The sequence below is a fragment of the Neohortaea acidophila genome, assembly GCF_010093505.1.
Source record: "Neohortaea acidophila strain CBS 113389 unplaced genomic scaffold BDY17scaffold_6, whole genome shotgun sequence".
Classification (NCBI taxonomy): domain Eukaryota; kingdom Fungi; phylum Ascomycota; class Dothideomycetes; order Mycosphaerellales; family Teratosphaeriaceae; genus Neohortaea; species Neohortaea acidophila.
In genome coordinates, this window is record NW_022985515.1 from 1,081,503 (window position 1) to 1,101,260 (window position 19,758).

At 56.3% G+C, this 19,758-nt stretch overlaps 11 protein-coding genes across 11 annotated transcripts; 5 read left to right on the forward strand and 6 right to left on the reverse strand.

Annotated features, from left to right (window-relative positions):
- Positions 1-261: 261 nt before the first annotated feature.
- BDY17DRAFT_317307 (uncharacterized protein) lies at positions 262-1,434 on the reverse strand (the record flags this gene model as incomplete). The annotated part of the gene is made up of 1 exon (XM_033736083.1): positions 262-1,434. The coding sequence occupies one exon, from the start codon at positions 1,432-1,434 to the stop codon at positions 262-264; it is 1,173 nt and encodes a 390-aa protein (XP_033589300.1).
- A 620-nt stretch (positions 1,435-2,054) lies between these two features.
- BDY17DRAFT_165247 (uncharacterized protein) lies at positions 2,055-3,354 on the forward strand. Its single transcript, XM_033729754.1, has 3 exons — positions 2,055-2,355; positions 2,408-2,525; positions 2,650-3,354. The coding sequence occupies exons 1-3, from the start codon at positions 2,212-2,214 to the stop codon at positions 3,129-3,131; spliced, it is 744 nt and encodes a 247-aa protein (XP_033589301.1). The 5' UTR covers positions 2,055-2,211; the 3' UTR covers positions 3,132-3,354.
- A 223-nt stretch (positions 3,355-3,577) lies between these two features.
- On the forward strand, positions 3,578-4,531 carry BDY17DRAFT_317308 (oxidoreductase; the record flags this gene model as incomplete). The annotated part of the gene is made up of 1 exon (XM_033736084.1): positions 3,578-4,531. The coding sequence occupies one exon, from the start codon at positions 3,578-3,580 to the stop codon at positions 4,529-4,531; it is 954 nt and encodes a 317-aa protein (XP_033589302.1).
- Positions 4,532-4,703: 172 nt separating this feature from the next.
- Positions 4,704-7,939, reverse strand: BDY17DRAFT_165337 (uncharacterized protein). The gene is made up of 2 exons (XM_033729755.1): positions 7,059-7,939; positions 4,704-7,008 (listed from the first exon to the last, which is right to left on the reverse strand). The coding sequence occupies exons 1-2, from the start codon at positions 7,854-7,856 to the stop codon at positions 4,876-4,878; spliced, it is 2,931 nt and encodes a 976-aa protein (XP_033589303.1). The 5' UTR covers positions 7,857-7,939; the 3' UTR covers positions 4,704-4,875.
- A 185-nt stretch (positions 7,940-8,124) lies between these two features.
- Positions 8,125-9,522, reverse strand: BDY17DRAFT_317309 (uncharacterized protein; the record flags this gene model as incomplete). The annotated part of the gene is made up of 2 exons (XM_033736085.1): positions 8,125-8,249; positions 8,307-9,522. 2 exons carry the CDS (start codon positions 9,520-9,522, stop codon positions 8,125-8,127), a joined length of 1,341 nt encoding a protein of 446 aa, XP_033589304.1.
- A 929-nt stretch (positions 9,523-10,451) lies between these two features.
- BDY17DRAFT_311157 (kinase-like domain-containing protein) lies at positions 10,452-11,522 on the forward strand (the record flags this gene model as incomplete). The annotated part of the gene is made up of 1 exon (XM_033735507.1): positions 10,452-11,522. The coding sequence occupies one exon, from the start codon at positions 10,452-10,454 to the stop codon at positions 11,520-11,522; it is 1,071 nt and encodes a 356-aa protein (XP_033589305.1).
- A 128-nt stretch (positions 11,523-11,650) lies between these two features.
- Positions 11,651-12,187, reverse strand: BDY17DRAFT_251988 (multi protein bridging factor 1-domain-containing protein; the record flags this gene model as incomplete). Its single annotated transcript, XM_033731213.1, has 2 exons — positions 11,651-11,971; positions 12,032-12,187. 2 exons carry the CDS (start codon positions 12,185-12,187, stop codon positions 11,651-11,653), a joined length of 477 nt encoding a protein of 158 aa, XP_033589306.1.
- Positions 12,188-13,525: 1,338 nt separating this feature from the next.
- BDY17DRAFT_165535 (uncharacterized protein) lies at positions 13,526-14,667 on the reverse strand. Its single transcript, XM_033729758.1, has 4 exons — positions 14,143-14,667; positions 14,029-14,054; positions 13,862-13,969; positions 13,526-13,807 (listed from the first exon to the last, which is right to left on the reverse strand). Exons 1-4 carry the CDS (start codon positions 14,440-14,442, stop codon positions 13,588-13,590), a joined length of 654 nt encoding a protein of 217 aa, XP_033589307.1. The 5' UTR covers positions 14,443-14,667; the 3' UTR covers positions 13,526-13,587.
- BDY17DRAFT_165372 (uncharacterized protein) lies at positions 14,620-15,596 on the forward strand. Its single transcript, XM_033729756.1, has 2 exons — positions 14,620-15,251; positions 15,301-15,596. Exons 1-2 carry the CDS (start codon positions 14,893-14,895, stop codon positions 15,455-15,457), a joined length of 516 nt encoding a protein of 171 aa, XP_033589308.1. The 5' UTR covers positions 14,620-14,892; the 3' UTR covers positions 15,458-15,596.
- A 1,039-nt stretch (positions 15,597-16,635) lies between these two features.
- Positions 16,636-18,001, forward strand: BDY17DRAFT_165384 (uncharacterized protein). The gene is made up of 3 exons (XM_033729757.1): positions 16,636-17,063; positions 17,123-17,241; positions 17,297-18,001. The coding sequence occupies exons 1-3, from the start codon at positions 16,878-16,880 to the stop codon at positions 17,892-17,894; spliced, it is 903 nt and encodes a 300-aa protein (XP_033589309.1). The 5' UTR covers positions 16,636-16,877; the 3' UTR covers positions 17,895-18,001.
- BDY17DRAFT_299086 (SH3 domain-containing protein) lies at positions 17,957-18,972 on the reverse strand. Its single transcript, XM_033733845.1, has 2 exons — positions 18,285-18,972; positions 17,957-18,229 (listed from the first exon to the last, which is right to left on the reverse strand). The coding sequence occupies exons 1-2, from the start codon at positions 18,889-18,891 to the stop codon at positions 18,087-18,089; spliced, it is 750 nt and encodes a 249-aa protein (XP_033589310.1). The 5' UTR covers positions 18,892-18,972; the 3' UTR covers positions 17,957-18,086.
- Positions 18,973-19,758: the final 786 nt, after the last annotated feature.

The following is a 19,758-nucleotide window of genomic DNA, read 5'->3' on the forward strand; positions in this document are numbered from 1 at the left end:
CAGGCTACATGCCAGAAGAAGTGGTCCACCTCTTCCACTCGCTGGCGGCCTGGCGCTTCTCGTAAACATGGAATATATAGTAGAGCAGGCCGTAGATTGAGTCCGAAACTCGGTAAGGCTTATTGCAAGGGAGATAGTGCATTGTGTCTACAGGCTAGGTGGTAGAAGAAGTAGTAGTGGATCATCTCTTCCGGCACGTAGCCTGGTAGTTGATTGTACATATGTTTGAGGTGTTGGATGTATACATGTGAAGTATCAACGTCACGTGTCACGCCCAGGCTTGAGACATCGCCCCTTCCGCCCGACTTCGCGACGCAGAAAGTCCAGTTTCTTCTCGTCGCCATTCCACCAGAAATTGCCTGACCAAAAGCCACAATCGATATTGCTCGTCTCGCCCCGGTAGAGCAACTGCTCCGACCCAGCAACGTCCACGGGCGACAGCCAGTGGTGCTCCTCGCTTTTGCCGACCAGGCTTTCGCCAAGCATGTGGTGGAAGAGTTCGGGCTGGAGAGAGTAGCAGCGGATGACCAATTGAAAGCACCCGAACATCATGGCCTGGTCGTAGGCGTATGCTGGTGGCTCGGGCAGATCCTCTTCGCGCGCGGGCACGACGCTCGAAAGGAGTTTCTCCGCGGCAGTACGCGTGACAGCGTAGCCGAAGCTGCAGAGGGGCTGCATGGACTTATGAAGAACTCTATGCTTCTCCGGCACTCGAAGTGCCGATAATAGCGAGGCGGTGTAGGGGTGGAGGTTGGTGAAGTAGGAGACCGTCTCGTCCGGCCAGATGGCATGCGGCATTCGGTTCAACTGCTCTGGGTGGTGATGTCCCACGCCAACGCCCAGATCTATTTCATTCCAGTAATCGCCGCAATGCCCAAGCCACAGCACGTCCCAGCTGTGCGGCTCTCCCCAGGGATATTTCTTCGGCGACTTGGAGCGCGGATCCAGCAAGTCTCTGGCTGCCCTTTGCGTAAGCGGGATTTGCTGGCTGCGAAGTCGGATATCCCAGTCTACGTCGTCTTCAATGATCAGTGCCGTTTCCAGCCCGGAGTCGAGGAATTCTTGCAGGACCAGGCGATGACTGAGCCATGACTTGATGCTGCCGGCGCCAATTTTGCTTTTTTGGGGGGCTTTTTTCCAGCGAAAGTTGAGAACGTCTGCATCCGTCCATTCTTTTTGAGTCGGTATCGTTAGATTCAGCTCGGTCACAGCAGCCGCCTGCTCCAAGTTGTCAAGTCTCTCCGAACCCGATCCCGAGACCACATATATGCCGCCGAAGCCGAGCGTGGCATTCGCTGGTGCCTTCGATCCAGAGCTGTCATTGATGAGATGCCAAGAAGATTCAGAGGAGAGTTTGTAGACGAAAGCAAAGGCAAATACGCAGCCGATCGCGATGCCCAGTCGCAGGCGCGCTCGCCTTGGCGAGGAGATCATATGAACCCCCAACTCCTCGGCAACCGGGGGAACGTTCTGATTTGCTGTGATGACCGCTCGAACATGATCGAGATCAACGGTACGCCCCCAGTGTGGCGTTCATCGGATCTGCCATTGCTACAAGGCGTCGTGGAAGGCCTCTTGGCCGCTAGCTCGGAACACGCACCGGACCGGAGTCGCGTGTCGATTATCTAATCAACGAAACAGCAGCTCCGTGGGAGATGCCCCTTGTCTTCCTCCTACACCTCACCAACCATTTCAGTGGTCTGCTGAAAGATGACGAGATGGTGTCACGAGAAAATCAGGTTTCTGCCTACTAGCTGCTGGACCATTCTCCCAATGATTTTGCTTCAAGCCTGCCTTTGCGGCCTGGTGCATATGCTACTTGCGCGGTGGAAATCCCTCCGAGAACCGACTGTTCGACGGTACATTTTGGTTGTCTCGAGAGGCAGCGTATGCTGAATTTCAAAGGTGTTTGATGCACCGCTGGTGGTGCCCTCTTGGCTGGTACAGTATGCTGCTTTCCCGGATCGCTGATTGCTTCCCGTCGATGGTGACTTCCACTCTTTTCCATCCATTAACGGGAACTTGCATTCAACTCCACTGGAGGGGTAAAGAAAGTGGACCGGGCGCCAAACGAAGGTATTCCTCCCCCTCTCCTCTGTCTCGTTCTCTACCTCCTTTCCCCTCCTTTCTTTCTTCTTCAGTGGCCTCCAGGTCTGTCTCTTCTTCCTCCAATTCCACAACCTCCACTTGAGCAACTCACCACACCTCAACATGGTCGCCATCAAGATCGAGAGCCCTCAGGGCAGCCGTGAGAGCACTCCCAAGGTCAAGAAGGAAGACTTGCCGGCGAAGGCATCTCCCTCCAACGTGGACTACAGCAAGTACAGGATCATCGAACGCGGCATCAACTCCCAGGTACGCACATCTCCAAACACTCATACCCATGCCACATCTCTAACAGGGGTAGGGCAATCGCTGGGACACTCGCGAGTACAAGCTCAAAGACGGCTCGCTGGCCTACGGCTATCACTACTCAAATCAAGATTCATCGTATTTCTATTCGCACCCTGACGGCGCTACGTACTGTTAGTTTCCACTGCAATGCTCCCCTCCTTCATTCGGATGATACAACGTGGACGGTTGCTCCTCAGATTGCCCACCCTCACCACTGTGCTTCTTGTATTCATGCTGACCCTGTCATTGATTCAGACAACAACGGAAAAGGTGGCGCGCGCTACACCAAAGCCGACGGATCAGGCTGGGAAAAGCAGATGTTCACGGCCCACGACAAGCCCGACATGATCAACAGGATTGCCAGGGAGCGTCAAGCGCACACTCCTCCTTCGACAGCCGCGACCTACGGTGGTGGCTTGGACGACCTGAGCGAAGGGTTCCAGCGCATGAGTGTTGCAGCTGAGGAGAGAAGCGGCCGTGCTGGTGAGCGTGCATCAAGCGGCTCTCCCGCCACCCCTCTCACTTCTCACGGTACGGGGGCCAATCGCTTGCGCCGCGAGGTCGACGAGCGCACTGGATACACCATCCCCGAGCAGCACGATCGCTACGCTCACGTCGAAGATGATGTTGAGGGGTCGGACTTTGTGTACGTGAGGGCGGATACCGGTGACGAGTACGGCCATCAGGAGTACTATGGGGACCATGATGACTGCGACGGGTACTACTACGAATACTAGAAACACAGCACGGGCTGCTTCGGTGGAAATGGGTACAGGAGTTTGAGGCAGAGCGTTTACATGCTAGCGGAGCTTGATTAGCCATCCGGCGCAAGTAATGTGGCCTTGATTCTTTACCAAACGCTGGCCCGGCGGATACGCTTTGTTTTACTCCACCCACCTGCCTGTTTTGGCGTGTCTCTCGAACATGTAGTGCGAGCGCACACCCTCTCCTGCACCATCGCGGCGTCGTCCAATCATGGCAGATTGATGTGCGAACAAGCGCGGCGCCATGAACGCTTCTGGCCTGCCCAACGTCACCTCCCAATTCTCCCAACGGAGAGGGACACAGGCTCCGTTCCCGCAGCATGCAATGACACATCAAGCTTCCCTGCCGCCACTATAAAGAGTGATCGCCGCCTCGCTCGGGCGCAGCATTCTTCCCTCCATCGTCCATCCTGCACGCCATGGCTCCGAAACTGGATTTTGACCCGCCAAAAGACATTCCCGACCTCGCCGGACGCATAGTCCTCGTTACTGGCGGCACAAATGGCTTAGGCTCCGAAACGGTCGCCTCCCTCGCCGCCCACAACGCCGCCCACATCTACTTCACCGGCAGATCGCAACCGTCCGCCGACAAAGTCATTGCCAAGCTCAAGGAGAAACAACCCAATGCCCGCATCACCTTCCTTCCATGCGATCTTGCCTCTCTGCAGTCCGTCAAAGATGCAGCAAAAACTCTCACCGACAGCCTAGACCGGCTCGACCTCGTCTTCGCCAATGCAGGCATCATGGCCCTCCCTCCAACCCTGACAAAAGACGGCTACGAAATCCAATTCGGCACCAACCACGTCGGCCACGCTCTACTCATCACCCTTCTCACTCCGCTCCTCGAGCGAACAGCAGCACAGCAAGCCTCCTCCCCCGCCGACGTGCGCATCATCTGGACCTCGTCGCAGGGCTACATGCTGCACCCCAGAGGCGGCATTGTGTTTGAGAAAGCGCGCACGCCTCAGAGCGACATCTCCCCCGTAGCCGGCGGCTGGGTGCGCTACGGGCAGTCGAAGCTCGCCAACCTGCTGTATGCGCGCGCCTACGCTCGCCACCATCCGAGCATCACCTCCGTCTCCATCCACCCTGGCGTATCTGCTACGGGACTAGTGACGTCGCGGGGCTTCATGGACAGGGCGTTAATCTACAGCACGTCCTTTTACAAGATGTTGACGCCGGAGCAGTGTGCTTGGAATCAGCAGTGGGCCGCTACTGCGCCTCTAGGCACGGGTGCGAAGCAGGTGGAGAGTGGAAAGTACTATGATCCGATTGGGGTCAAGACGGCCTTGCAGCGCGAAGGTGGGAACGATGAGTTGGCGGAGAAGCTCTGGGATTGGACTCAGAAGGAGCTGGAGCCGTGGTTGGCTTGAACCATGCTGTTGCTGGTGGGGTCCCATGGGAATGGAGATGCTGTTCAAGCAAGACTATGTCTCAATATTTCCTCAAGCTAATAGTAAGACAACTCCAAAATACCCGCATCGAATCGCCCGAGATACATCTCTCGTAGTGTAACCCCATGTGCCGTGCCAGATCCCACTCCATTCAGTACCGCCAGCCATACGCCAGTGTCCGCGCCATTGCAAACGCATCGAACCCGTCCCAGATGAAAGAAATCTCTCGCTTGCTGCCAGTCCTTCCAGCTCGCTTTCCCATAGCCAGCCATCAACAAATCTGCCCTTTGTTGTAGTACCCTGTTGGCGCTTGCTGTAGTCGTTTAGAAAGATCGACGCCGCTTGCCCGAGTATGCAAACTCCTCTGCATCCTCCTCAAAGTCAATGCCGCGCTTCATGCCATTAGAAAAAGCGTAAGCCACCACTCCACCCGCCATCCCCTTCAGCTGACCGGCCTTCGCGCTCACAGTCGACGGCACAAAAGCCGGGAGAGACGCCAATGCTTGTGTGTGCAGCTCGCGCTTCTTCGCTTGGTACTGCCTCTCAACCTCCATCATCACCGCGTACTCGTCGTCCGCATCCACATCTGCTTTGCGCTTCTTCTGCGAGGGCGAGATGTCGGCCTTGTACTTCTTCTGCAACGGCGACGCGTCGAACACCGCTTCATCCTCCTCGTCGTAGCTCTCCCACAACTTGCGCTTCATCCCCGAGCCTGGCTTGGTGTAGTAGGTTGACGACGCAGGGACGGCGCCGGGGTAGGAAGGCTCGAAGGGGGTGTAGGTGAAGGTGTTGGAGGGGCTGTTGCTGGAGGAAGTGGATGAGGATGGCGAGAGGGCTTGGAGCGCTGTCTTGACGTTCTTGACAGCTTTCTTGAAGTCGAAGTCGTCGCTGAGCTGTTCTTCGTCGTCGTCGTCGTCGTCAGTGCCAGCGGCCTCGGAACGGCTCTCGGCTTCGTTGGTGGCATCCTCCTCAGTCTCCTCCTCATCTTCGTCGTCATCGTTGTCACCGTAAGCCTCGGGATCCTCCAGCGCAAGCCAATCGTTGTAGTTGTTGTCCTTGTCGTTGACAGTCTCGCCGGCAGCCTGCTCCGCAATCAAGAACTCCATCGGCGGCAAGCAGACGATCTCTCCAGCTTCGATAAGACCGATGACCCAAGCGATGATGGCCTTGAGGTCGTTGAAAGACTGGTCGGCCGTCTCGCTGGTGAAGTGCTCCTTGAAGTAGACCAGGTGGTCGATGGGCCATTTGTCGATCTCGTTCAGCTTCACTGTCTTGCCTGCCCTATTGGTCCTCGTCTCGCTGGACGCGGCTGCTCTGGCATTGGCTAGCTTCTGTGCAGCAGTCTCCGGCCCGTTGGCGCCTTTGATCAGATAGTACTTCGTCAGACGCTCGCTGGCGTACTTGTCGGGTTGCACTTGGAACGTGGCTTGCGGACGCCAGAGCTGGATGCGCGCGAGCTGCATGTTGATGTTGCGGATGACATACATGCATTTGTTGTTCTCGGCTTTGGCTTTGTAGACACCGGTCTGGTAGTGCTTGCGGCAGTAGTTGTGCCAGACTTCCGGAGGAATGACCATAGTCTCGCGCTTGTTGCGGCCGAAAAATTGAGAAATCACCTTGCGCCCGTAGCTGTCTTTGCCGTCGCGAGGCCACCACGTCTGCCCCGTCTTGCAGTCACGCTCAGCACAGGGCCATGGCGCGGGTAGGGGGCCGCCTTCCGGCTTCTCGAGCGATGTTCCTCGTCCAGTGGGCGTGCCGATGAATTTGCTGCCCTCTTCTTGCTCGTCGTTGGCAGGGTCCTCCGCGGCGTGGTTGGCGTCATCGGATTCGTTGTCGTCCGCGGCGGTATTGACGGCATTGGCAGCGGACGCGGCACGTGTAGCGGTCGGAGCTTGCGTCTTGACCTTCTTGCGGTTGCCGTTGGTTGACAGGTCGTTGGAGGCAGGGAGATCGTTGCTGACAGCGCTGGCAGTACTGGCAGCGGAGGTAGAGCGAGTGACGGGCTTTGTGACAGGAGTAGCGGACTTGACTGCGTTCTTGCTGGTGACCTTCTCCGGCGTGGTGACATTGGCGAGAGAGGTAGCTCCTGCGGACTTCGTGGTCGTTGTAGATGGATTGATGGTCACCTTGGACTCTTGCTCATCGGCCATCTTCTCGGCCTTCTGCTCAAGACGCTTCGACTTGCGCGAAGGGCTGATGTCGTTCTCTGCGGCGCGAGGGGCTTTGGAAACGTGGTTCTCCGGCGCGGGCATCTTGAACTTGCCGTTGGCGGTGGCAGTCGCGTTGGAAGCTTTGGAGGAGACGTTGCTTGTCGCGTTTGCAGTCATGTCGGCTTGACGTTTGGCGTGGTATGTGCTGCTGCTATCCATGTCGTCGATGTAATAGTTCTGATTCGCAGCTGTGAACGCGCCGGGGTGGTTCTTGACGATCTCACGGATCTGGGAAGAGGTCTTCGCCTCAAGGTCATCAGCGAGGTTGTGTTGAAAGACTTTGGAACCCATTGCACCTTGTTTGTTGGCTGAAAGGATGGTGGTTGAAGTTTGTTGAAGTTGGAAGAAGTCGAGGATGGGGAATTGGCTTGGAGCACGTCTACCAGAGAGCGTGATAGCCTGAGTGAAAGGGAAGATTGGGAAAGAGGGGGGTTTGCAGGTTGTGTTGGACAGAGTGAAAGGGGTAGAGGAATCGGATGTATGGAAAGGAAGAAGAAGTCAGGAAGCAGCAGAAGAAACAGGGGGATTAAGTAGTTCCAACTCTCGTGCGAGGTTATTGTCGTGCCGAGCGACAATAGCAAACCTCGTCGCATGAGTCGTGGGGCGCGCACATGAGACGGAGTGAACTTGTGAAGTCCACCTGGACCGACAATAGGATCCGCAAATAGACGAAACGCACGCGCGGAAAGACGACGGAAGGTTCCATGCGAGACCGCACGCGGCGATGTGGTTGTAATTGAGCTGCCTGCTCGCATGAGTCTTGACACCAGTCCGTGATATCTTGTGAGGTGAGGCAGTTGCTCAGAGGGCGTGCAGACAGCGCAGTCGGGTCTCGTCCGAGGATAGCCCGTTACACAAGCCAGTCCTTCCCCAGCCACCCGAATTTTAAATGTCGTCTGCAACGTCATTGGCAGGCCAGATGGTTGCAGGATACATTGCATGATCTCTCCCGGTGCCTTCGCTGTCGTGTGTGGAGTGAGCCGACATGCTGGAATCCAGCTCCGCGAAGCACTTGCCATCACGAGGTCGATGAGACTACTCGGTGCACCTCGGGACCTGGGCCCGCGGAATTGAGACCATCCACATCGCTTCATTCGTCCTTATCGAGCGCCAGCATGGAGACAGGGGGAACGGATCAAGGCTGCGCTGGCATGACATCGCAGCAAACGCATGGGCCGGTGAAATCCAGTGGTTGCATTGCCTACTGTTACATGCGGTCAACACTGCACCTGCCAGACGATGCCCGAAGCTGACGGCAGCAAAGTCAAGGAGGCATCCAGGACTCACGGGGTAGTCTGAACATACTTCTTCATTCTTGCAGTTGATATCATGGGCAGTCAACGCCACCAATCCCACTTTCAGTTACCCAAGCGCATTTTTGACCCTCAACCTCAGCTCTTCCAATCCGACTTTGCCACCTTTCGTAATCGTCACGCACGCTACGCCCCCATTTTGCACACAACTGACAAACTCCGGCGTGATATTCTCTGCCATGACACCAAGACATCTCTCCACCTCCTCCTTGCTAATCGGACTGCGCAAACTCTGTTGCAGGTGCTGATGCATAGCTTGTAGGCTGAAGCTGCAGCGGGCTCGACCGGCTGAGAGAAGGTCAAGCACGCGTGCTACGTCTTCAACTCGGTGTAGTGCGGCTTTGCGTTCCAGTTGATCTCTGGTCGGCCCCGCCGGGAGGGAAGCTGTGAGGGTTTGCTTGGCTAGAATGCGGTCAAGGAGGCTCGAACCGCGGCTCTGAGGGGTGAGCGAAGGCGCCTGGTCTTTCGCGAGGTTGGAAGGGTGAGCTGCCTCGGCTTTCGATGTTGTTTGGCTGGCCTTGATGTCGGCCAAACGCTGCTGACCACGCGCGAACAGAGGAGCGGCCTTCTCTACCGAGCTGTGTTGGGAGATTTCGGCGAGAGCAAGCTGGTCGAGGAATACGGTGGCGTCTCGATTCTCTTTCGGCGTCTGAGCGAGCCATGAATTCCAGCGTTGTCGGAGCGCGACCTCGAATTCGGCCTTGAGCTCAGCTTCATCGACGTAGCTTGCCGTACGTTTTGTCGCTCGGCCGCGCGGCTGCACTCTGGTCAAGCAGATGCCAGCTCTGCCGAAGTCTTGCAGATGGAAGCTTCCATCGTCCTTGTTTAGCACCGCCAAGATGCGCCTCAGGTCATCGAGGGTGACGGTGCGCTTCTTCCAGTGCTTGGTGATGACGGGAAGCAGGGAGCTGATTTCGCAAGGAGAAGAGGAACCGTTGTGTGCGTAGTAGAAGGAGAGAGCGGCGAGGAAGGCGGTGTTTAGGTGAGTCAATGCTTCAAGCTCTTCTGGCAAATCTTGATTGGCGGTCTCATCGGCCGCCGGAGAAGTGGACACCGCTTTCTTCGTACCGAGCGCAAACGGGATGGGTTCCACCTTCACACCCAGCTCAAGTTTGGTGAACATGGCTGCAGCGGCCTTGCTTGGTGTATCTTGTACAGATGTAGCCTTGGTCTTGCTTCGCTTATCGGCGGTCGGCTCATCTTTGCCCTCGATGGGGAGCACTGGCGTGGTGTCGGAGTCGTCATCAAGCTGCAGCTTGCGCTTCAACTTTCTTACAGCCGGAGCAGACGATGGAGGGGTAGGTTGGCGGTTGTGGATGGTCTTTCTCTTCTTTTGGCCATCGTTGTCCTGACGAGGCTTGCGAACGGTGCCAAAGGCCTTGATGTCTTGCTGGTGAAGGGAGTTTTCGTCGATTGATACGTGCTTGCGTTTCCTCGTTCCGGCCATTGTCAATGCGCTTCGCAGCTATGCATAAACTCGTGAGATGATATGAGATGGGATGCAAGAGAAAAGATGTGCAGTTGGAGGGAATTTCGGCTGCGTCAAGGAGTGAGGTTGAACGATGTGGGGTGGGGCTGGGAAGACGCGCGCGAAATGCCGCCAACCGCGTTGGTTTAGAGTTTGGCAGATTGGTACATGCGCTACACCCGGTACAGAATGTACGCAGTCATCATGGTGATGCCTTGCTGATTCTGCTGAACATCATTCGACCAACACTCTCTCATAGTGAGATATTGCAAGGCTGAACAATTCTATGGCATGCTGGAAGCGTGGTCTTCATCCCAAACCCCCGGGAACTCACAGTCACAACGGAGGCGCATAAGCAGCCAATGGCCAATCGCGCTGGCCAGACCCGCACGTTGCCGCCGGCCAGAGTTTAATGACGTCCAGACGCCTCTTGCAACGGCGCTTCTGTCGAGGAAACGATGCAGATATATGAACCGCGCATGTCCAGCATCGGTACACAGTCTCTTCCATCTTTCCTTCTTGTCCCGCAGTTCTCGCAACTCCCTTCCCGCGGTATGCATTGACTCGCGGCATCTACGACCGACGTTCGCTGAAGCTCCCAGCCTCTTCTTAATCACCTCATGGCTACACTCGATACCGACCACGCATCGCCCGGGCGGACCAACCAGGATGGAATGATTCGCAATGCATCTCCCCAACACCTTCGTCCACTGCCATTAAGGGCCACCAGTGAAGTCGATCCCGTCCCACGCGACATCGACTCCGGTGTCATTGAAGATGGTCGCCAAAGAAGCATATCAAGCTACGGCTTCTCATCGAAGCCACGGAACACTTTTCATCCTGCACTGCCATCTGCTCGAAATTCCGCCGAATCATCAGTCGCCTTTGAGCCAACACTGAATTCCGCAATGCCCACGCCTCCCGTTACGCCCGTCAAAGGCGCAACGACCGAAACCCCAGTCTCCTCACACGATCAAAGTAACACGATGCTCTTCGACTTTTCTCGCATCGACTACGAGCTCGACCGTGCCCGACTAATAGGATCCGGATTATGGAGCTCGGTGTATCTCGCGGAATCCCTTCCAATCTCCCCTCCACCGTCTTCCCGCGATTCCCTTACTCCTCCAAGCACTCCGAACCGACATCATGCCACCTCAGTCAGCAGTGTGGTAGCTGTGAAATGTCCAGCCCGTCCAGACGCAAAATCGGTATTCGAACATGAAGCTCGGATCCTGAATCACCTCCACTCTGCGCCCAGAGTAAACGAGCACATCGTCGCGTTCCATGGACTCGACCCGCGGAACTCGAACCTCGTGTTTGAAGGCGTGATAGGAGGCTCTCTTGAAGATCTCTCCGGTCGTCTCAACGTCGTGACAGAGCTATCCCGACATCTTGAGGTCAGACAACTCTTCCCGGGACTAGCTAGAGATCTGATCGCGGGTCTGCACTTCCTCCACAGCATGCGAGTCGTGCACGCCGACATCAAACCCGCCAACATCCTACTCGACATCGTTGATACCGGTCGCCAGGATCCCGTCCTGAGAGCACGTTACATTGATTTCTCCGCTTCCTTCCTCCTCGACGAGGACAACAGCAAGCTCAACGCCGGAGCAACGTGGGACTTCATGGCGCCCGAGCAACTTCGCATCCAGAAAGAACTCAACCAACCTACCTTTGCAAGCGACGTCTGGGGTCTGGGCATTACACTTCTCTACATCATCGTCGGTGGCTCGCCGTACAAAGCTGCGTGTGGCACCAACCTTTTCATGCTTAGGGAGGCGATCAAGTCGGGTGATCCATTAGGATTTGCACGCATGGACCCCGCGGTAGATAAGCGGTTGAAGGCGTGTCAAGATTTTGTAGACTGCTGTCGGCTGGCGCTACAAAAGGATCGGGAGCGGAGGTGTACGGCTGAAGGGTGGGCGGAATGGCTTGAGCAGCAGGAGTTTGAGACAAGCGATGGCGCGAGTAGTCCATAGGATCTGAATGTTTGAAAGCTGAATGCACGTTCAACCCGCACAACTCAAGAATATTTCCATACCCTCAACGTCGTCCAGCTCGTGCAACGCAAAACACAAAAGACAAGCCCTCTCTTTATATTCCCCCTCTACTTCTTCTTCGGCCCCAGCATCGGCTCCCCAATGTTGCTCCCCGTCAACCGCACATTCGCCGCCTTCTGCAGCTTCAACACCACATCCATGCTGGGGAAGTCGGCGCCCGTGCGCTCGAGGTCCGCAACATACTTGACGTCGACGTTGGCCTTGCTCGCCAGGTCTTTCTGCGTCATCGTCTGGCCCTTTTGGTTCTTCAGGCTGGTGCGCGCCGCGGCGAGGGCTTTGGAGACGTCGTCGGGGACCTTTTTCGTCGCTACCGGCCCGTCTGCGCGGTCGACTTTGGTGAGGCGTTGGCCTTCGGGGTTGGCGCCGGCCTGGGGGACACAAGGCGTTAGCAGGTTGAGGGGGCGGGTGGTGTGTTATGGGCAACGTACGTTTGCTGTGGAGAACTTCTTCTCCGTCCCTACTATTGCTCCGCTTCGCTGTGCGGCGTTCAGTGCGCTCTTGCCTCGGACTGTCGTCTCTCGTTCACTGGCGCCCGCTCCTCGCACTTTGCTGCCGATCTTGGTGACTGTGTCCCAATCGCTCATGTTGACGGTGGTGCTGCTGGTAGATTTTGGAGGAAGAGGTTGCAGAGCACTTGCTCGTGAGGAGGTGTTCGATAGGCAGGAGGGTGAGGGTGGTTGTTGTGGAATGGGTGGTTGTGGTGGTGTTGGGCGGCGAGAAAAAGATGGCTGGATTCTTTGGTAGCAAACACCGATGTTTCCCTATTAGGCAGATGACATCAACCTTCTGTGAGTTTCCATGAGCACGTGACTCGCACCTTTCGTTTTTAGCCGCTCCAGAATGGCAACACATGTTGGCAATTGAGGAGACTATTCATACACAGATTTTGGTATTTCCAATTCTCACTGTTCATATAAGAAGGGTATCTAAGGTAATCGTGATTCCACCGTCCACGTCTCTAACATATCCACACGAAGTGACCAAACTCCGAGGCTCTCCATCTCGCAATCATTAAACCTCCCAACGGTCGAATGCGATATTCATGATAGCAGAAATGATGTTCGTTGCATGCTTGTAGTACGTTCCTCGTTCAATCCAGCACGCTCTTGGCACCGTGTACGCCGATGTTTCTTTCAATGCTTTCTCTGCAGTCATGGCCTCCCAACGCTCTTCCCTCCTCGAGTAGCATTAACGCGGCACTCAAGAGGGCTCTATGCTTACTTCTTGCCGCTCTCAGATTCCTGTGTATCCGTGTCTCGCGTCGTCATGGCTCTGTTGACGAGCGGCGAGGTGTTTGCGACATCGACAGATGGGCGATAAAAGACTGGGTAGCAGGGCTGGACATCCGTCCAGTGTCCTTCAATGTATCCATCTGCCGTCGTCGCGCCAGGTGAAGAGTCGCCTGCGATCATCTCCGGGGAGTAGATTTGCACGCCGAGTCCGGAATCCTCGGTCATGCCGCGGTATCCCCGCACCATTTGATCGACTGGGATGTAGCTCTGGGCTGTGGGGAACGAGGCATTGTACTGCTCTTCGGCTAGGGAGGGCGCAGTGGGGAAATGCACACTGCAGGTTGGCATGCTTGTGTTCCAGCCGTAGAGGGGATGGGACGTTGAAGGAAGAGGTACGACGGGCGATTGGTGAGCGCGTGGTGGATGTCCTCGGTACGATGCGTCGGAGGACTCGCTCTCGTTGTGATCTCGTGCTGAATAGTATGGGTGGAAACCGCCGTGTATTGTGGGTGAGTGGTAGCCAGCGGAGGAGTATGCGATGGAGGAGGAGTCGGACGTGTAGCCGCTGGCATCGAGGTCGGCACTGCTGGTGTATCGTACGGCTGATAGCGGGGCTCTTGGACCATGTTGAAACGCGTGCAGAGGTTGGCCCTGGGTTCTGTAAAAATGCGGTCAGCTTGTGCGGACACGATGCGCTCTGCCACCCAAGGAGCGTTCAACCGTCCAGGAGCTGGAGGGGGAGAAAGAGCTTCTCATCGCAGTTTATCGTACCTCGAATCAAATTGCGACTGTTCAAAAGCATGTGATGGTTGAGATGCTGCTGGGACCAGCATGTGTTCCGACGAGGGTTCGTCAAAGGATGGCTGCACAGCAGGTGCCGCCATCGTGGACTGACATCCACCTTCACTCGTAGGGAGAGGCTGTTGTATGCTCGGCGACGAATGCGCATCACTGATGGAAGACGGAACCCCACTGACCAAACAGTCAGTGTCGCGTTGGGAAGAGGAGTTTCCATGAGGAACTTACTGCTGTCGCACTTTGTGCCTGTCAAGAAGGTCCTCTCGGTTGAACGACCGCTTACAATCTGCGATGCCACACGGGAATGCGTCTGGCTTGTGACTCTGTTGATGTCGGCTGTTGGAAGCGGCATCAGCATGGATGGCTTGTCGGTTGCGAGAAGACGGATGTCTCACCTTAAATGCTCATTGCGAGTGTACGTCTGAAGAACAGTCAGATCCATCAGACGAAAGATCTGTACGAGGGGATGGAGTATGCTCGTCGCGATCCGAAGAGGCATGCCCACTCACCTTTCCACATTCACACGTATGGACGCGTCGGCCTTTGCTAGCTTTGCTGATTCGGCCGGTCCGAGTGAGACGGACGTCTTCAGCAGCATCCGGGGCTGGCATTTCGTGAGGAGGCTGTTGGCCGGGTTGCAATTGGGGGGAAGTGCAGGGCGCCTGGTCAGCTCGCTGTCGTGCGGTCTCAGAGACTATTGCGGCTGTTGTTGACTGGCGGGACGATGGGCGCCTTTTGTTGCATTGTGTCGATGGGCCCGTGGTCGCTGTGACTGGGGCCTCCGCGACGTGTGCTCTTGACTTCTGCATGATGGGAGGGTTTGCGCAATCAGACAAGCCTGAAACAATTGGGTCGCATTTAGAACAGCCTGCAAGGCAGCGGCCGTCTGTCCAATGAGTCGAAAGATGGGACGCCGAACGAGGAGCGCGACCAACGGATGATCGGCCGGCCGACCCTTCACCAATCAGCGGCGCGGAGATGCTATGCTGTTGGTCTGTACACGCAGTAATGAAAGATAGGTACGTTGGTATGTAAAGAAACGTTCGTCTTGAGTGGCTGCGACCTGAAACAGGTCTTTGTGGCTTGGAGATGAGCCCTATGGCGCAAAGGCAGAGGTGGGAGACTAGGAGTGAGAGTGGATAGGGTGGAGCGTAAGAGAGGATAAATTACCATCGAGGCGCCGGCCCAAGGCTGAGTCAAATGCAAGAGGGCCAGCGCGCGCATGTCATGCCAGGAACGAGGCATCCGCTGCCGGGTTGATGTTGCATCATTCGCGCGGCAGCCAAACGGATCGACTTGTCGATCGGGAAATTAAAGCTCAGACGGTTAGGTTTGCTGGAGAGGAGGAGGGAGTATTGACCCCGGATGCTGGGCAACGCTCCAACGGGCCAGACGGAGGATGCAACCTCGTCTTTGATGCCGCAAACAGCTTCGCGATGGCATCTAATTATGGACCAGTGTTGCGATGCTGCTCTGCAGCACTCGCTCTGTCGCTGCTCCCCTTTGCCTCTGTGATGGCGCCCGGCAGAGGACGTGGACACCAACCACAAAGCCCGTGCGGTCAGCCCTGTCGTCCAAGCCCGCAGAGGCGCCGTCTTATCCCCGAGCGATGCAATTCGCGCGAAATTCTTAGTTTTGCGACATCGCCATAGGTCGGACAGACTCACCGGAATGCAAAAGCAATGGACGGCATTCGGGTGCTTCGGGTGCTTAGGTCGAGATGGAGCGGGAATGATGAGTCGATTCGAGGTGGTCGGGCGCTCCGAGAAACTTCAATGCATGCCCGGTGCCTTGGTGTGTCCCACTGTCGATCATGGTATATAAAGGGTAACGCTTCGTGATGCGAGTCTCAGCTTCGTGTAGCGAGGACGGTTTGTCAGGGCTCGCATTGTCCCGCACCGCCATGGCCACAATGCACTCGCTCGAGCGTTGTTGTGTGCCAGCAAAGATCTTCTGAGCCGCGAGGAGGAGCGCGTGCGGGTTCTAATAATAAATCCATGTTGGTTTGCGGGGGTCATTCGGCTCCGAACTCCCTTACTGTGCTGGCGTCAATTGGCGCGCGATCTTACTAAGGCACCTTGCTCCAGCCTCCCGCAGCACCTTCCACGTCCCCGATTAGTGGACCTCTCTCTCGATAGTAGATGCATTGGGGAATAGGGCACGATTCTAGGTGCTTTAGTGGAGAAGATGCGGTTGACAATGGGAGGTACTGGTGTACTGATCGGGCCAGCGCATGGAGGGCTCGTCAAGGCCTGGCACCTGCTGCTTCAAACCCCGCCATGCATCTAAACGGCGTCGGAATTGTTGGTTCCATCTCCCCCCGATCTTGAACGCACGGGTTGAGTAGTCGCTCCCGAGTGAATTGCACAATTAATATGGTTCAAGAGAGATGCTCCTCGGCGGGGCGATGGCATTGTCGAGGAAGCGCAGCTGGAGCGTTTCGCATCTTCAGTAGATTGATAGAGTCAGTCAAGAGATGCGCTAGGTACTGTACCTTGATTGCACGATATCCGTCAGCGGAGGACCAACATAAGGCTCTGTGCCTCGGGCAAGTGATCATGGCGAATTGTCACACGACCAAGGCGCAAGGCAAAGACGATTACACCACTGGGGAAAGCGGCTTCCCACGGCCTAATGAGGCAATAAACGGGGCTGGCTTGGGGGTGTCACATGTTGGACGCGTCCGTTTCACGATTCGACGAAACCCTACGGCCAAGATGCTACCTTTCCTCCCTCTACTTCCTTTCACTCAATGCTGACCATTCCCAAGTCAATCCGGCTTCGACCCAAGATGCCACCTTGAATGACGCCGTTCTCCCCCGCCCAGCATGGTGAGATTTGTGGATTTCGACGAGACGGACGGCTTGGTAGATGATGCAATCCTCAATCATCACCGCCCACTCCCTCTGCCACTCGTCGGGGATGCGCCGTGGCACGATTGCCAGGCTGGAGCAGACGGGGAAGTGACGAAGCTCTCAATACTACTGTCCTGCTATCCGTAAGTATTTCCTGTGCTTCTGTGGCATTGTTGCAATGGAATGCCCGGCGATGCATAAATCCCTCATCGATTCACAACTCCATTCTACACGTCCATACCTACTCAGAACAATTTGCATATCTCGCTAACCCGTCATCCAGCATCATCTCCCAGCTCGTGCGATATGTCGACCTCAACACCCTACACGAGCTCTCCCGGACCTGCAGGCAGTTCCGGGAGAACCTTCTCCAGCATCGGACACTGCTCATGCAGCGGACTCTCCGCTGTCGCAACGAGCCCGTAGAGCTCGGTGCTCGTCTGGGCAAGGCACTAACTGCTAGTGTCCAACAGTGGCGCGCGTGTGGTTCCCAACGGATAACAAGTGGCAGAGTGGGCACTTGTGCGAGGGACCAAGTAGGGGAGTGCCGGCGGTGCGGCGATGCGGTCTGCAGGGTGCGTGCGCCATTATACTCATTTCGTCTGCTGCTCGTCATTCTAATGATCTCGCGTAGAACTGTGTTATGAAGCCGCCATCGGCACGCGACATCAAAGGAAGACATCGCCGGCTTTGCCGAACCTGCATGAAATGCCCCATCCAACGCCTGACCGTCACAAATGCCGTTGTCGCCGAGTAAGCACCACCCTCTCCCCGCATCCGCACAGATCAAGCTAACCTTGTCCATCAGCGACGAACACGAAAGTCTTCCCACCAGATACAGCCGTGAACCGTGCGCGTGCGAACACCAAGGCGTCTGGATCTGCGAGCCATGTGGCCAACTCCTACGCTCAGCAAATACAACCTACCTGCGCGGCTGGGCCTGGCGAGCGCGCTACTCGGCTTGCGGCGGTGTAGGTGCCGGCCTAGGCGAAGGCAACGAAGGTGTCGAGTGCGGGCGCGGCAGCAACTGTCTCGATGCGCGCATCATCGTGAACGAAATCGAGTGCGATGCGGACGAGCTGGCGGCGCACGAAGGCTTGATAGAATCGGCGGCCGATGGCGGCTGCAGGCATCATTGGGCTGGGAACAGTTACAATACGCATGAGATTGTGGGTCTGGGCGGCAAGGTGAAGAAGAAGATCAAGAAAAAGGTGCGGGTTGGGGCGATTGTGAAGGAGTATGAGGATGAGAGGGTGGCGGGCAAGGTGCTAAGGAGGGAGCAAGACGGGGCGAATCGCAGTTGGTGTGGGTGGTGTTTGAGAGTGGTGGTGGGCAAGAAGGATGTGGAGCAGGCGAGTGGCAGTTCGGACAGCGTCGACTCGGTCGATTCCCTGAGTACACTATGAGGCGGAGGGACGATGATCATGATGGCAATGACTTGAAACGAAATCAGTGCCGCGAGAGGAGTGCCGTGGGCCGCATGGCGATTGCACTGCCACTACAATCTATACCGATTGAAATCTAAAAGCACACTTACTTTCCAAATCCGCAACTCCAGGCTCGATACACCTCCAGAAAAGCACTCTCGTCGAATCGTATCAGAAAATAGAGTTAACGATATTACTCCCAATGGTGGCACCAGCGCCGAAAATGGCAGCATTGCCTAGCTTCTTGCCAAACTTCTTGCCTTGCTCCTGGGTCTTGCTGGGCACCCTGCCCGTGCCATCGCCCATTTGCGAGACTGTGATGACTGTAATCAGTATGATGAGACAGGGTAATCGTGAGAGAGAGCTGACCTTCAAGCGGCGCATTGCCGTAGTTGTTGGCGTAGGTGGATGTGTTGCTGTCTTGCGCCTTCTCCTCCGACACCTTGACATAGCTTCGGGGGAAGATGCCTTCTGCGCCCGTGCGGCTCGACCGGCCCTTCCACCACTCGGCATTCATGTACTCCGTCACACTCACTGCATCACCGGGTTGTAGTTCGAGATCGCCGGCATCGGAAGAGGTGTAGGCGTAGAGAGCGGTGGCTTGACACAGCGGAGCCCATGAAGCCTGCGGTGGTTGGGAAGCGTAGGTTGGTGGAGGAGGTTGTGGTGAAGCGGGCGGTTGGTAGGAGGAGTCTTGCTTCTCGTTGATGCTGCTGGCGCTCGTCTGCGTGCGAGAAAGGTTGAGGTTGTTCATGGGCGCCTGGAGGCCGGTGGCGGTGTTTTGCGGGATAGCGTTGGGCAGAGCGCCGACGGATATGGGGGCGTGGAGGGCGGTCTGGGGCGGGATGCGAGAGAGGAGGTCGGAGAGGGTTTGGGGGGTGATGACGGTGGCATCGCAGAGGTATTCGAGCTCGGCCTTGATGGTGCGGATGGAGCGGTTGACTTGGGCCTGCTGCATCTCCTCGAGGGGCGCCATGATGATTGACGACAAATGGGTTGATGCAAGCAGTACGGAGGGAAAAGGGAAAGGTGAAGGCGTGAGGGAGGAGGAGATGGCGTGGCGATGGAATATCCGACTTAAGGTTTCGCATGTGATGGCTGTGCTGGCGGCGTGGGCGTCGTGGCTGTGCCGCATGGCAGGCCCTGACGTAAATGGGAACTCTCGACCGCCATCATTAGCACCTTCGACCTATTCTTGACCGTAGGCATTTACTCAACTTCCCAGCTGAAGAGGACGGTACAAGGAGGTGGTGTGGCGCCGTAGAGCTGTGGAAGAGGCGTTTGAGAGGCGTGCAGAGATCTTCTAGTCCATGCACTGCGCTGCTACGGTATTCAGGATCATTCAGGATCTCGCGGGACCTGTTCTTCCTGCCTAGAAGCATCTTGCACTGCAGAATGCCGCATCTGCCAAGGTATACATAGGTTGCTTGGGTAGTATTCTGCGACAATGTGAACCAACCACGCATACTCCTATCCATGGGCATCAGCCTTGTCCACTCACCCGCGCCGCTTAACAAAGCAAGAAACCCCCGCTCTATTCATAAGGTCAATCGACAGGGTCGAGCGGACAGTAGATCCGACTTACGGCCCTCAGCGGTTCAATTGGCCCAAAGTGTTGCCCTCCCATGCAAAAGATAAGCTAAATCGGGGGATCGAGAAAGCAAACATCCTCACGCGACGTCTTCCCCGCATCCAAACACTGGGGAGGATGCGAGATCAGCGTGGCGCACACGCAAGCCGGTCGTAGATCGAAGGGTGCGAGGCCGGAATGGCGAGATACAACGCTACCGACCCCAGCTTTCGTGCGTCACACGTCGTCACAGGCGCCTGACTGCGAGCTCCA